Source organism: Capricornis sumatraensis, chromosome 18 (genome assembly GCF_032405125.1).
Source record: "Capricornis sumatraensis isolate serow.1 chromosome 18, serow.2, whole genome shotgun sequence".
In the NCBI taxonomy this organism is placed as follows: Eukaryota; Metazoa; Chordata; class Mammalia; order Artiodactyla; family Bovidae; genus Capricornis; species Capricornis sumatraensis.
In genome coordinates this window covers 7,277,620-7,293,299 of record NC_091086.1, presented here as the reverse complement: position 1 = coordinate 7,293,299, position 15,680 = coordinate 7,277,620, and the positions used below count along the sequence as shown (strand labels likewise).

The 15,680-nt window shown below is 48.8% G+C and overlaps 1 protein-coding gene across 2 annotated transcripts in view; it reads left to right on the top strand.

Moving 5' to 3' along the window:
• SLIT3 (slit guidance ligand 3) overlaps positions 1-15,680 on the top strand; it is a 722,678-nt gene that overhangs the window by 643,437 nt on the left and 63,561 nt on the right. For both annotated transcript variants that reach the window (XM_068990416.1, XM_068990417.1), the window contains exons 21-22: positions 13,387-13,455; positions 15,361-15,432. In XM_068990416.1, the coding sequence (XP_068846517.1) occupies positions 13,387-13,455; positions 15,361-15,432 (141 nt within the window). The remainder of the gene's footprint in view (positions 1-13,386; positions 13,456-15,360; positions 15,433-15,680) is intronic.

Here is a 15,680-nt window from a genome sequence, read left to right as displayed (position 1 = left end):
TATTTCTTAAAGGCTAGTTGTAGCGTGAAACTCGAAATCATATCAATGGGCTCTTTATATTCTTACTTTAAAATCCGCTGATCTGTCTTGCATTTTGAATGTGACTTTCCCCCTGATTCATGTTCTTATATGCACTGGTCATTTGGAAAATATTGCTTTGCTCAGCTTTGCAGATTTTTCTCAATGTCGACACATGGCATTATACAATATTAAAAAAATGTGATAGCCATTAATGGTCACCACTGATCTCATCAGGAAGGTCTTGAATTAAGGGGACCCTCTCAAGTCCTGGGTGGCAGTTACGAGGTTTCCAAATCTTTAATGTTCATGTGGAACCTCAGATTTTCTCGTCTTCCACAAAATCTGTCAGTTGTTGTACCTGAAGTGCCAGGCTCACTCTCTTCATTGTCAAGAAATTGTCTACTAAATACCCAACTCTGAATCATCTGTTTGCTAGTCATTCTTTTAAGTTAAAATGATGTTTTATGAAAGAAGAAGAAAAAAAAAAAAACAGTTCTGCTTGTAACTGAGTTGCCCAGGTGCTTTTCCTCAAGACAGCTAATGTCCTTCCTATAGCACAGAGAGGCCTTAGGCACACTTCCCATTTGGTCACAAAGAACACTGAAAACTTGTGTGCTCAAGAGTCAAGGTTTAATACGATTAATAACTTTTTACTGCTTCCAAAAGGGCGTTCTGAAGTGAAACCGGCTTGTCTTTTAACCTTCAAACGCGTGGAGGTGTACAGTAGTGGCTACTAATATCGCTTGATGCCGCTGCCTTAGTTCGTCTGGAGGTGCCAACACTTTTACTCACACAACATAAAGGGAAAACAGTGTTTTAATCTTATCGCAAAAATTGTTTTAGCCTCATAGACCCCTGAGGCAGGATCCGCATAGGCATCTAGGGACTACACTTTGAGAACCACTCAGTTTGTTACATACTATCAGGCAAAGAATACAGACAGCCACCCATTAGAAGTCAGCATCGAGTTCCTGATTTAAAAGCAAGCCTGAGAAGTCTTATTAAAAGTAGAGCAAGGGAAATTTCCTGGCAGGCCAGTGGTTAGGACTTAGCGCTTTCACTGCCAGAGCCTAGGTTCAATCCCTGATTTGAGAACTAAAATCCCACAAGCCACGCGGTGCTGCCGAAAACAAAAACGCAGAGCAGAATCAAGCGCGGGACATCTGAGCTGCAAGGCCACCGGCAGAAATCCTATCTGCAAAGGTGGAGCCTCATTGGCTTCAGAAAGTTTTTTACTCCATCTATGAACTTTTTAGACTCAGACTTACCACTCTGAGAAAACTTATACCTAAAATCGGCTTGCTTCCACTTAAGGGAATGTTACTGACAGCAGGCCTTCTTGGTTCTGTAAACAAACTTTGCAAGCCTACATCTTCCTAAGGGCTAGAGAGGAGGATGAGAATCTAGTGCCGGTAGAGGGAGCCCGTGCATGTCCGCTCCTTGTCAGTATCAAGGAAGTGTTGTTAATAATTTTGGTAGAAGGACCTGATTTTTTTCTTGGTGTCCTACCGCTGACCTCCCACAGAGAGAGGAAGGGAGGGATGACCTACCTCCCCCATCTCAACTGTGGAAAGAAAGGATTTCTATAGGGAGATGGGATCTGAGGGATCATGGGCAGCAGGACAGCAGTGCAGAAGCACACACATGCACACACATGCACACGCACACACACGCACACTGAAAAACTTAAAGAGCCAGGGCTTGGCCAGGAGGGCACAGGGCTGAGACACAGCTCTTTGGGAGTGAGTGAAGCAGGAGGTGATGACAAGAATGCACTGATGGAAGGACCTCGCCCAGCACTGGTCAACTCCGAGGGGCTAGAGGAGGGGGGTCTGGGGTACAGCAAGTAGCTCGGATGAAACTTTCTCCTCATCTCCAACCTAATTAGGTAATGGATATGCATGCAAAACCAGGAGAAAAGGGGCTTCCGTGGCATGGTGGTCCAGTGGCTCAGAATCTACCTTCCACTGCAGGGGCGCAGTTTCAATCCCTGGTCAGGGAACTAAGATCCCCTGTGCTGCATGGTCCAGCCAAAACCAAAAAAAAAAAAAAAAAGGAGGAGGAGGAGCCAAGTGATGAGCACAGATGAGTAGCGTGGACAGATGTGCTTTGGACCAGGGAGGAAACCAGGAGGTTTTGCCCACTGAAACCATTAGGAAAGCAAGGAAAAATGCCCTGACTGTGTAAAATCCACCAGGGCTATCATTTAGAGAGCTTTACTTGTGCCAGATCTTCTCAGCTGTGATTTCATTTAATCCTCCCCCTAGTCTGACAAGGCAGCATGTGGGACTTATTTCCATTTTGCAGATGAGGTAACTGAGACACAGGAAGGCTGGATAACTTCTTGCTCTTTCTTTCTCTCTAATTTGGCTGTGCTGAATCTTAGTTGCAGGATGCAGGAACTTCATTGCCACATGTGGACTCCTAGTGGCAGCATGCGGGATCTAGTTCCCCAACCAGGGATGGAACCCAGGCCCCCTGCATTAGGAGCACAACATCTTAGCCATTGGACCACTAGGGAAGTCCCTGAGTAATTTCTTAAAATGATGCTGCCAAGAAGCAGCAGAACATAAACACAAGTCCAGGTCAGTCTGATCCACAGGCCCATCCTTGAGCCACTACACTCCTCCCTCTGTTTGGCAGAAGCACAGGTCCCTGTGTGCCCAGCCCAGTGGCCCAGCTTATTGGGCATTTGCAGAAGATAGCCACAGTCTCCTGGGGACCTGCCACCTGCATTCAGGCAGGGAGAGGGCAGGCACACTCTCCCGCTGTGAAGCAGTAGGGACCTGTCAGTGATTCCAGCTGGGTCTGTCCTGACAGCTGGACCTGCGCTAGCAACGCCAGCTGCTGCCCAAGAAGAGGCTGCTGCTTTCTGTGACCCCCTGTCCTGGGCAGGTTCCTCCGAGCACTTTCTAAAGCAGCTGCTCAGCTCTGACTGCGTCCTTGCCTTTATTTGGCCCAGCAAGAAGGGCAGAAATTGCCTACAGCCAGCTGGAGGGAGCTGACCGCACCTTTGAGAGCAGACTGGCTGTGGGCACAGTGGCACTCAGGAGTCCTGGCACAAACCCTGGCTGGGAGGAGACCTCAGCAGATGACTGCAGAAGACACTTCTCGGCTGGCAGGCAGGCATGGCCATCTGAGAGGGGGACTGAGGGAGGCCTGAGCAAGCCCCCTTTGCTCAGTCACGTGTTCATGGAGTTTCTCACGCCAGATCCCATTGCAGAAGCTGGGAACACAGCAGCTTCCATGACGGATAAGACCCCTGATGTCAGAAACTTAGCAGTGGGGAGACAAACAGTGCAGAAGCCCCCCAGTGGATCAGGCTTTCAGGTATTGGGGTAGCATTTCCCAGGAAAGCAAAGCACAGGAAGGAGTGGGAAGAAAGTGTTCTAGGAAGACCCCCAAGGGGGAAAGATCTTAAAGGCAAGAAACTGAGAAGACCAAGAGACGCAGCAGACAGAATGGTTCAGGGGTCGGTGTGTCCTGGAAACTGGGGGAGGGCCGTGTGCGTGCTTGTAGGCTGTGTGGAGGGCTGCCTCTTTATCCCGGGAGAAATGTGAGCGCCAAGGAGGAATTTTTAAACAGGAAAGTGACAGGATATGATTCTCATTTTAGAAATATTACTCTGGAAGCAGACTCTGGAGAATAGGCAGCCAGGGGATCATTATCTATCTTTCAGTAATCAAATTTATTGTCGGATGGGGAGACAGATGTGTGTATATATATGTATGTATCTGCATGTGTAAACAGATGAAATGCAAGCTCAGAGAGGTGAGGTATATACATATGTAATCAGATGGTAAAGAATCTGCTTGCAATGTGGGAGACCTGGCTTCAGTCCCTGGGTCAGGAGGATCCCCTGGAGAAGGACATGGCTACCCACTCAGTATTCTAGCCTGGAGAATTCCATGGACAAAGGAGCCTGGCAGGTTACAGTCCCTGGGGTTGCAAAGAGTTGGACACAACTGAGCAACTAACACTTCTATCTTCTTCTCTATATGTTCAAAATGTACTGAACAATTCAAAGGTATTGGAGCCAGGCACTGCTCCAAGGCTTTCCACAAAAACTCTCATCTAATCATCATAATCATTTCAAGGTGAAATAATTATCAACTCCATTTTACAGATGAGGCAACACAAACTCAGAGAGGGTAAGTAAATTGTCCCAGGTCACACAGCTATTAGCTAGTGGAGCCAGGATAAGAGCCTCAGCTTCCTGACTACTGAGTTGCCTATGCTCACTCAGAGGTCCCCCTATGGACTCCTGGTCTGGAGTTGGGGTTCCTGGAAGGTGGCCACCCTCCTCATCCTCCACCATTCAGTAGGTCTGAGAGTCCTCTGAGGGGCCCTTATCAGCACCACAAAGCTCAGAGTGGAGTTGCGGAACCATCCATTTGACACAGCTCCGTGTGGATTTTCATGCGAGGCAGATGTGTGCTCTCGCTAGTGCTGAGGCTGAAACAGAGCATTTAAATGCAGATCAATGCAGAGGTTGACCCGCTGGAAATGCTCTGGTAGTTCTAAGGCTGGCAGGGCAAGAGTGCAGTCTTCTAAAGGGTCCCTCGGGCCCAGGCTGCAGGCTACAGGCAAGTTTGGAGTTCAGAGTGTTCGTGAAGGGCTTCCTACAAAGAATGCTTTCCCACACAACTGCATCTGCATTTCTGAAGGGAAACCTTTTGATTCTGCATCTTCTGAGCCTCAGTGCCAGATCACCAGGGATATTCTGTACTTAAAACAGCTCCCTCACTGCTCCCACTCAGCTCCACAGTGCCAACTGCAGTGACGCCTTGGGAGTTCTGGGGTCTTCATCACACAGACGACGTTTCCTGAGCATCTACTGCCGGCATGCGGGACGCTGCAGTGAGCGAAAGAGACTGCGTTCTGCCCCCATCTTCACAGTCACCCAAAGGACAACGCCAGTCAGCGTGGGGGTGGTGTCGGGGAAGCAGTGCTTGAGCCACGGTCTTGGCGGCAGTGTGACTTCACCAGACGGGGGGAGAAGAGGGACCAGCAGGTGCAAAGACCTGACTGCCCCACCAAACAGAGCAGGGGGCGTTCCAGGAGGGGTAAGGTCAGCGGAGGTCGAACCAGAGGTCAGGGGAGAGTTTGCCGTAAGGTGAACCAGAGAGGCAGGCAGGGGGGAATTTCCTGTGTTAATTTGGCCAGGCTGTGGTGCCTAGTTGTTTGGGCAAACATGAGCTAGACGGTGCTAGGAAGACAGTCTGTAGACATAAGCAACATCTACAATCAGTGTACTTTGTAAGTAAAGGAGGTTATTTTTCTAATGTGGAGGTGGGCCTCACAAAATCAGGTGAAGGCCTTAAGAAAGAAAAACTGAGGTTTTCTGGAAAGGAGGGAATCCTGCCTCAAGATTATAGCGTAAAAATGCTGCTTTAAGTCTGCTTGCCTGGCCTTCCTTAAAATAACTTCTCTCATCGCCCTCTCCCTCCACGTATGTGTATGTGTGCATATAATATGGTCATGTTTCCCTATTGGTCACTTTCTCTGGAGAATCCTGGCTGACACAGGACAGACCATAGAAGGCTGTGCAGGATTTGCGCAAAGGTGGGCAGCTCTTCTCCAGCAAGCTATAGGAGACGGAGGACTTTAAGCAGGAGGGAGGCTGAAACAATCAACACAGCCCTACCCACAGCCAGGTTGGCACCCAGGGGCCAGGTGTGGTGGGCTCCAGGGGCCCCAGCATCAGCTGTGTCATGCTGCCCATCCTGCAGGGTCCTGAACCTCTTTCAAACAGGTGAGGATGCTGTCGGCACCCTCGAATCCCAGTGGCCGTTCATGCGTTTCTTCAGCTGTTTGGCAGATGCGTGCGTTTATGGAGCATGGCCTGCCCTACCCATCGAAATGGGCTGGACTAGGTGTTCCTTGACTATGGTCCTACAACAGCCTTTCTCTAAATTCATTCATTCAACAAATATTTGAGGCTCTACCATGAGCTGAACAGTACACTATGGCTCCTCCATCCATGGGATTTTCCAGGCAAGAGTACTGGAGTGGGTTGCCGTTTCCTTCTCCAACTATGGGATATAGCAGGAAACAAAACTGGCAAACCCGCTGCTTCGTGCAGCAGCGCTGGTGACAGAGCCGACCAGTGTTATCAGGCCGAGCATAGCCTGTTGGGCTGAGGTGGCCAAAACTGAAAGTAAGAGGACAGAGTGGAGAGGTCGAGTAGCACAGCGCAACTTCTCAGGGCCCAGAGTCCAGCAGATCCTGGTTTCTGTACTTCCTGCTCACCTCTCTGAACCTTAGTGTTCTCACCAACAAAATGGATGAAAGTACCCAGCAAAACACACGTTCACACCCCCAGCTTCGGAGGACAAATGAGATGATAGACCAGAGTCTCTGCCCCAGAGCACTGTGGTAAACATCTCAGCAAATGTCGGTAAGATTGGTTTCGGCTGTGTTAGTCTTCTTGTCACTGTGTTACTTGTGACGAGATAACACAGGTTAAGTAATTTTCCCAGAGCCACACAGCAAACCCAAGCCACAGGCCCAGCCTCAGATGTGCCAGCCCCAGGGCCTATGGTGAAGATCGCAGCAAGGAGGCTTGGAGTATTCGGGGGTCTTAGTCTGGGTTTCATCTTAGATGCCTCAAGTTTGCCAAGTAATTGTAGCAAAACAACTGAAGAGAGTGAGAGAATGAGCTGAAAAAGAGGGTGGGAGATTACTGCCCCGCGAGGCCAGACTCCCCCCAGCCTCGCCCTCCCTGGGGGCTCATTAGTCTCCCTCCAGCAGAGACGGCTTCTGGCCCAGTGCCTCAACCAGCCTTGCTCACTCACCCAGCTCCTGCCTCCCAGCTTCCCTCTGTGCCACACTGTCCACAAAACACTTCCTGCAGGTAAGCGGGCAGCGGCCCAGTGCAGCCTGTCTCCCCTCCTTCAGCCTGAGCAGGCCCCGGAATCCCACCAACCCACAGCCTCCCTGCCCAGCAGAGAGAGCTGGAAGCCTCATCTCACTTGCCTGCCTCTCCGCTGCCATCACCTGATGAGGGGCAGGGTCAGTGTCCACAGAGTACAGGTGTCCTGCAGGTGATGCTGGGGAAGAGGCATTCGGGAAGTTTCCCCAAACACCAGCCCCTGCGCCTGTCTGCAATCATGGTCTCTCCTTGCCCTTTGGATTTTCACTGTCTTCAGTCAGTCAGTTCAGTCGCTCAGGTGTGTCCTACTCTTTGCAACCCCATGGACTGCAGCACGCCAGGCTTCCCTGTCCATCAACAACTCCCGGAGCCCACCCAAACCCATGTCCATTGAGTCAGTGATACCATCCAACCATCTCATCCTCTGTCATCCCCTTCTCCTCCTGCCCTCAATCTTTCCCAGAATCAGGATCTTCTCAGATGAGTCAGCTCTTTGCATCAGGTGGCCAAAGTTTTGGAGTTTCAGCTTCAGCATCAGTCTTTCCAAAGACTATTCAGGACTGATTTCCTTTCAGATGATTGACTGGACTCTCATGCGTCTCTCTTCAGCTGTCTCGAGGCTCCTGTTTGGGGTGGAGGGTGGCTTTATGTTTTGTTTCGTAGCTGCACTGGGTCTTCACTGCAGCACAAAGTATCTTCACTGTGGCATGTGGGATCTAGATCCCTGCCCAGGGATCAAGCCTGAGCCCTCTGTTTGATCTGAGCGTGGAGTTTCTCTTTCTGTAAACTTTTTATTTTGCATTAGGGTATAGCCGACTAACAATATGGTGATAGTTTCAGGTGAACAGCAAAGGCACTCAGTCATACAGGGACACGTATCCATTCTTCCCCAAAGGGAATGTGGAGTCTTACCCACTGAACCATCAGGGAAGTTCCAGGTTTGGATTTTAACTGAGTGATAATTAGCATTCTGTATTAGTTTCAGGTGTATACCATAGTGATTCAGTATTTTTATACATTATGAAATGATCACCCCAGTAAGGCCAGTTACCGTCCACCCTCATATACAATATTATTCACTATGTTCTTTATGCTGTGCGTCTCCTTCCCGTGACTTTTTTTTTTAATAGTCAAAAATGTGTGTCCCCTAATCCCCTTCACTTATTTCATCTAGCCTCCCTCCCCTCTGGCAGCCACCAGTGCTCTGCATCTCTAAGTCTGTTTCCGTTTTGCTTGTTTTGGTTTTTAGATTCCACATTTAAGTGAAATCATAGTTTTTGGCCTTCTCTGTCTGACTTCTTTTAATTACATAATATCTATTGGGCCCATCCATGCTGCTCAAATGGCAGAATCTCACCCTTTTAAGGCTGAGTAGTTATCCCTTGTATATGCGCACCCCATCTTCTTCATCCATCACCAGTCAGTGGACACCTGGTTTGCTTCCGTGTCTTTGCTGTGGTAAAGAAGGCAGCTGTGCCCATCGGGTACCCATATCTTTTCAGATCAGTGTTTCTCTTTTCTTTATATAACTACTCAGGAGTGGAGTTGCTAGATGTATGGTGGTTCTATTTTTAATTTGGGTCAATGGTAAAGTACCTGCCTGATAATGCAGGAGATTTAGGTTTGATCCCTGGGTCGGGAAGATCCTTCTGAGAAGGAAACGGCAACTCACTCCAGTATTCTTGAGTGGAAAATTCCATGGAAAAATCCATAAACAGAGAAACCTGGCATGCTACCGTCCATGGAATGGCAGAGCTGAATACAACTGAGCAACTGGACACACACGAGTGACCCCTTTTCTCCACATCCTTTCTGACCCTTGTTGTTTCTTGACTTTTTTTTTTTTTTACAATTTTGAATTAATTAGTTTTTGACTGCTCCGGGTCTTTGTTGCTGCGTATAGGTCTTCTCTAGCTGCGGCAGCCGGGGCTGTTCTCTCGCAGCGGCGCACAGACTTACTGCCGTGGCTGCTCTTGTTTCAGAGCACAGGTGAGAGCTTCCGGTCGTGGCAGTGCTTCCACTCAGCAGCCGTGGCACACGGGCTTCGTTGCCCTGTGGTGTGTGAAATCTTCCAGCGCCAGAGATTGAACCCACGTCCCCTGCATGGGCAGAAGGATTCTTAACCACTAGACCACCAGGGAAGTCCCTTGCCTGTTTGGTAGCGGCCGTTCTGACAGGTGGATGAACCGCCTGCCTTGTGATCTGCCCCAGACTGGCCTCCCCCGCCTTCTTCCCTTCAACTTCACGGCCCTCCCCGGGCTCCACGCTCCTGTGGGCACTGCATCCTTGGTTGCATCTTTCTGCAGTAAGCCGGCGGCATTCTCTATCGTAGCATCTTGCTCCTTTCCTTCAGAACACACGTTGCAGTTTAGAATCTTCATTACTTTGTGTGTGTGTGTGTGTCTTTCTCTCTGTCCTTCTCCCCCTTCACCTCTTCCATGACCCCATACAGACGTTAAATTTTTAAATGCCAGAAAATAGGGACCACCTCAGCCTTATTCACCAGTATATACAGTACCTGGTACATTTCAGTTTCCCAGTAAATATTTCTGCCTGAATAAATGACAACATCAGTGAATATGTTTGTCTTAGCTCCTCTGCCTGAGGGCATAATCTAAATGTGTGTGTGCATGTGCACACGTGTGTGTGTATGTGTGTGTGTGCATGTGGCTGAATTGTACACAGATGGTCAAGCTCCCAGAAGGCAGAAATGGGGTCTGGTCATGTTTGTATCTCCCCCAGCATCTAGCAGAGTTCTCAGCACAGAATAGATACACAGCAGAACCTGAGGATCAAAGGGACATTAACTCAACATGCCGAGGCAACCAGAGGCCACGTGGGGCCCTCCCTAGCGTTCTGTGCCATGAGGATCCCTTGGGGCCAGTCACGGGGATAAAGTCACTTGGCCTTAAATTATGCTACTACCCATTTCAACTTGTCCTTAGAGCTAAGCCCCGTTTGGTCATTGACAAACTGGCATGTGCATGCTGCTTGGTCAGTCGCGTCCAACTCTTTGCGACCCCATGCACCATAGCCCACCAGGCTCTTCTGTCCATGGGGTTCTCCAGGCAAGAATACTGGAGTGGGTTGCCATGCCCTCCCTGCAGGGGATCTTCCTGACCCAGGGATTGAACCTGCGTCCCCTGCATCTCCAGCATAGCAGGTGGACTCTTTACCCACTGAGCCACCTGGGAAGCATTGACAAACTTACCCGTATCCTATTTTAACCTATTTTGTCCCATTCATTCATTTTGTGATGGGTCTACTGGAAGCCTGACAGTGTGCTGCTGCTGCTGCTGCTGCTGCTGCTAAGTCGCTGCAGTCGTGTCCGACTCTGTGCAACCCCAGAGACGGCAGCCCACCAGGCTCCCCCGTCCCTGGGATTCTCCAGGCAAGAACACTGGAGTGAGTTGCCATTTCCTTCTCCAATGCATGAAAGTGAAAAGTGAAAGTGAAGTCGCTCAGTTGTGTCTGACCCTCAGCGACCCCGTGGACTGCAGCCTTCCAGACTCCTCTGTCCATGGGATTTTCCAGGCGAGAGTACTGGAGTGGGGTGCCACTGCCTTCTCCGCACCTCATTACTCAAGATGTGGTCTGTAGACCAGGAGCTCCGCCATCTCCCAGGAGCCTATCAGAAGCGCAGACTCTCCAACCTGAAGGCAGACTTACTAGATCAGAATCTGCCTTTTAGGAAGATGCCAGGTGATTGACGTGTACACTGCAGGTTGAGAAGTCCTGCTCTAGAAAAAGATAGACGCAGTGTTTGCCTTCATGGAGCCCAAGGCGGGCAGAGCATCAGTGAAGAGCAGCAGCTGGAGGTTGACTCTTAATGAGAGAAGAAAAAACTCTGAGAGCTTTATATCAAGGGAAACTCACCCAGGAGGTCAGAGCAGGCATTAAAAACCACCTGAAAGTTTTGCTATTTTGTCCTTAAAGCAGCAGGAATCTCAGGGAAAAGGGTTTACAGCAAGGGTGGGAATGAATGAATTGGCCCACGTCCCCTCTCAAGGGTAGCAATTACCTTTGTGATTCATCCTCAGACAAGACTGGCTTCTCTGTCTTCAGCCACATGCATGTGTCTGATGAGTAGGGCGGCACAGGACCCCAAAGTCCAGGCAGGTCTAGGCTCAGCCTCTGTCTGTCCAGGAGGAGTCTCCTGTTGATGCACCCTTATTCTGAACCCTGGCCCTTCCTGTATGGTCATCCTGCTGCGGACCATGCCCAGGGTTTCAGGTACATGCCTGTTTCCTCCGTTTTGAGATGTACATCAGAGATGCTCAACATGGAATTAGGGTTCTGAAGGTGAATCCCGACTAAGCTCTCCACACCCTCCAGTAGCTAAGCAGAGGCCATAGGGAACTGTGGTAAAGACTGGAGTCAGAGAGACCTGGGTTCAAGTCCTAACTCAGCCATTGCTCACGTTGTGACCTTGGGCAAGTGTTTTAACCTCTCTGAACTTCTGTCAGAATCTGTGAATCCCTGCCATGTTAAGGATATTGTGAGGGCCAGGTACAAAGTGCATGCTTTATTCAACAAATAATTTCTTGAACACCTACTGTGTGCCACTCTGTATACTGTCTGGGGCCTTCATTTCAGTTCAGTCGCTCAGTCGTATCCAACTCTTTGCAACCCCATGAACTGCAGCATGCCAGGCCTCCCTGTCCATTGCCAACTCCCAGAGTTTACTCAAACTCATGTCCACTGAGTCCGTGATGCCATCCAACCATCTCATCCCCTTCTCCTCCTGCCCCCAATCCCTCCCAGCATCAGGGTCTTTTCCAGTGAGTCAACTCTTTGCATCAGGTAGCCAAAGTATTGGAGTTTCAGCTTCAGTATCAGTCCTTCCAATGAATATTCAGGACTGATCTCCTTTAGGATGGACTGGTTGGATCTCCTTGCAGTCCAAGGGACTCTCAAGAGTCTTCTCCAGCACCACACTTCAAAAGCATCAATTCTTTGGCACTCAGCTTTCTTTTGGTTCAACTCTCACATCCACACATGACTACTGGAAAAACCGTAGCTTTGTCTAGACAGACCTTTGTTGATAAAGTAGTGTCTCTGCTTTTGAATATGCTATCTAGGTTGGTCATAACTTTTCTTTCAAGGAGTAAGCGTCTTTTAATTTCATGGCTGCAGTCATCATCTGCAGTGATTTTGGAGCCCAAGAAAATAAAGTCACTGTTTCCCCATCTATTTGCTGTGAAGTGATGGGACCAAATGCCATGATCTCAGTTTTCTGAATATTGAGCTTTAAGCCAACTTTTCACTCTCCTCTTTCACTTTCATCAAGAGGCTCTTTAGTTCTTCTTCACTTTCTGCCATAAGGGTGGTGTCATCTGCATATCTGAGGTTACTGATATTGCTCCTGGCAATCTTGATTCCAGCTTGTGCTTCTTCCAGCCCAGCATTTCTCATGATGTACTCTGCATATAAGTTAAATAAGCAGGGTGACAATATACAGCCTTGACGTACTCCTTTCCCTACTTGGAACCAGTCTGTTGTTCCATGTCCAGTTCTAACTGTTGCTTCCTGACCTGCATACAGATTTCTCAAGAGGCAGGTCAGGTGGTCTGGTATTCCCATCTATTTCAGAATTTTCCAGAGTTTGTTGTGATCCACACAATCAAATGCTTTGGCATAGTCAATAAAGCAGAAATAGATATTTTTCTGGAACTCTCTTGCTTTTTCGATGATCCAGCAGATGCTGGCAATTTGATTTCTGGTTTGTCTGCCTTTTCTAAATCCAGTTGAAGTTCACGATTCACATACTGTTGATGTGTGGCTTGGAGAATTTTGAGCATTACTTTGCTAGCATGTGAGATCCATGCAATTGTGTGGTAGCTTGAGCATTCTTTGGCATTGTCTTTCTTTGGGATTGGAATGACAACTGACCTTTTCCAGTCCTGTGGTCACTGCTGAGTTTTCCAAATTTACTGGCATATTGAGTGCAGCACTTTCACAGCATCATCTTTTAGGATTTAAAATAGCTCAACTGGAATTCCATCACGTCCACTAGCTTTGTTCATAGTGATGCTTCCTAAGGCCCACTTGACTTCGCATTCCAAAATGTCTGGCTCTAGGTTGGTGATCATATCATCGTGATTATCTCGGTCGTGAAGATCTTTTTTGTACATTTGTACATCTCTGTGTATTCTTGCCACCTCTTCCTAACATCTTCTGGTTCTGTTAGATCCATACTATTTCTGTCCTTTATTGTGCCCTTCTTTGCATGAAATGTTCCCTTGTTATCTCTAATTTTCTTGAAGAGATCTAGACAAGAGCCCTGCCATCATGGAGGTTAGCAGCCCAGTGGAAAAGCATCCTTAGTTGAACAATCATGCAAATAAATATTAGATGACAAATGTAGTTTGTGCTTTGAAGTGGCGGGGGGTGGGGAATAACTATAAGAGAGCAAAACAGAGACCCAGGCCAGCCTGGGAAATCACAGGAGGCATCTCTTTGCCCAGCATGACTCTGTACCTCTCTTTCAGGTACCTGGAAGGAAACCACTTAACAGCCGTGCCCAGGGAGCTATCCAGCCTCCGACATCTGACACTCATGTAAGGAGCCCAGCATCAATGGGACATCAGTGGGATGTTTAGTTTTCTCTCCTAGGGGAGCTTAAGAAACGGGTGCAGAGGAAGGGGAGGATGGCACTGCAGCCGTTGGGGCGTTCCTGCCCTTCTCCCTCTGGGTGGAGCAGCAGGAGACAGCTAGGAAGAACAGGCCAACCACATACGCTGGGCCTCACCCAGTGAGGACTGCACACAGAAGCACCCAGAGCCCAGCCTCCATAGCCACCTGCGTCACCTCCCTCCTTGCCTTTGGAGCCTCTGACCTTCCGGGCTCCCAATTAAATTCCTGAGATCCCTTAGTCTTCAGTTTCTTGCAAGCAGTGGCTGCACTCAGGATGGCCAAAAGCACAAATTTGCCTTTTCTTCTTCCTGTTTCCTTAGTTACTCAGTAAAGGTTCTAAGTTGTATGTTGTATAGTTGCTAAATCATGTCTATCTCTTTTGCAACTTCATGGACTGTAGCCCTTCAGGCTTCTCTGTCCATGGGATTTTCCAGGCAAGAATACTGGAGCGGGTTGCCATTGCCTTCTCCAGGGCATCTTTCCGACCCAGGGAGATAGTTCAAATTGAGACTCCTTCAGGTGGGAGCTGCCACTGTCTCCAAGTCTGCCAAAACCCAGGAAAACCCCTGAAGGAGGAGTAGGGCTGCTAGGCATGAGTGGGGCTCAGGAAGCTGGCTGGTCCATGAGCTTTGTCTCTCAACAGCCTCACTGCCTCGCCAAGACGGCAAGCAGGATCCTTGGGCAACTGGTAGTTGAAAGATGCCCCTGGTGCTAAGGGGCAGGGAGCCCTAGAGCAATGGCCCTGGACCTCAGCTGATGATAGGAATCATCACAATACTTTAGGTTTTGTTTTAAACACTGATGCTCAAGCCCACACTGGACTAGTTAAATCAGAATATCTGGCCATGAAACATAGGTCTCGGAGGACATAAAGCCCCCCAGCTGATGCTAATGTACAGCTGATGCTGAAAACCACTGCTCTGGATATGTATCCCTGGTGAGAAGCTGGAGCTTGCAGTTGGCCGAGGATCACACTCCCACCAACCTCATTCCCTCTAAGAAAGAATGTGACAAGATGGGAGAAAATGAATGCTGGGAGAGAGGGAAGGTGGAGGGACTGTGAAAGCAAGAATTGATCAAGGGGAATAAGAAGCTCTAGAACAAGAAGAAACTGCTATCTTGTGCATTATGTTTTGCTGGTAGAATAAATTTGATGAGTAGACAGCTGTATATGGATGAATGGATTAATGGCAGTTACTTAAATGACTGATTGAATAAATCTTCAATTAAAAATGAACATTTGTACTAATGAGTGGATAGGTGAATAAATGGATGGGTGGATAGATGGATGGATGGGCAGATGGGCAGTGAGGTGAACAGGTAGATGGACAGACGAATGGGCTGATGGACAGATGGGAGGATGCATAGATGGGTGGATGGATGGGTTGGGTAGATGGATGGATAGGCAGACAGAAGGTTGGACTGATGGACAGCTCGGTGAATGAGCAGATGGGTGGACAGACAGATGGGCAGATGGGTGGATGAATGGGCAGATGGACACATGGATGGATGAGCTGATGGACAGATGGACGGATGGACATATAGGAAGATGGAGGAATGGATGGATGGCTGGATACATGGATGGATTGGAAGATAAGTGGATAGACAGATGGACAGCTAGATGGATGGATGGGTGGATAAACATGGGATGAGATGGGAAGATGGGTGGATGGACATATGGACCAGTGGGTGGATGGATAGATGGGTGAGTGGGTGAATGAGTGAATGGATGGCTGCTTGGGAGGCACATGTGCATGTGTGGAGGTTGGGAAGACCCCCTTCGCATGGAACTAACAATACAATGTGACCCTTCCGTTTTCTTTTCCTAGTGACCTGAGCAACAACAGCATTGGCATGCTGACCAACTACACCTTCAGCAACATGTCTCACCTCTCCACCCTGTGAGTACAGAGAGCTACTGCGTTTAACATGGGCTTGGCACAAAGTACATCCTTCCGCTGTCCCTCAGGCTTACGTGCTCTGCTCTAGTGATCCTCAGGACGGTGGCTGACCCAGCACAGGGCAGACCTTCATCATCAGAAGGGAGGCAAAATAGGTCATAACTCTGGGCAGGTAGAAAGGGGTTGGCACCTAATTGCTTCTGAAGTTCATGTCTGGAATACCTTCTGTGATTTGTGAATTTTCCCTA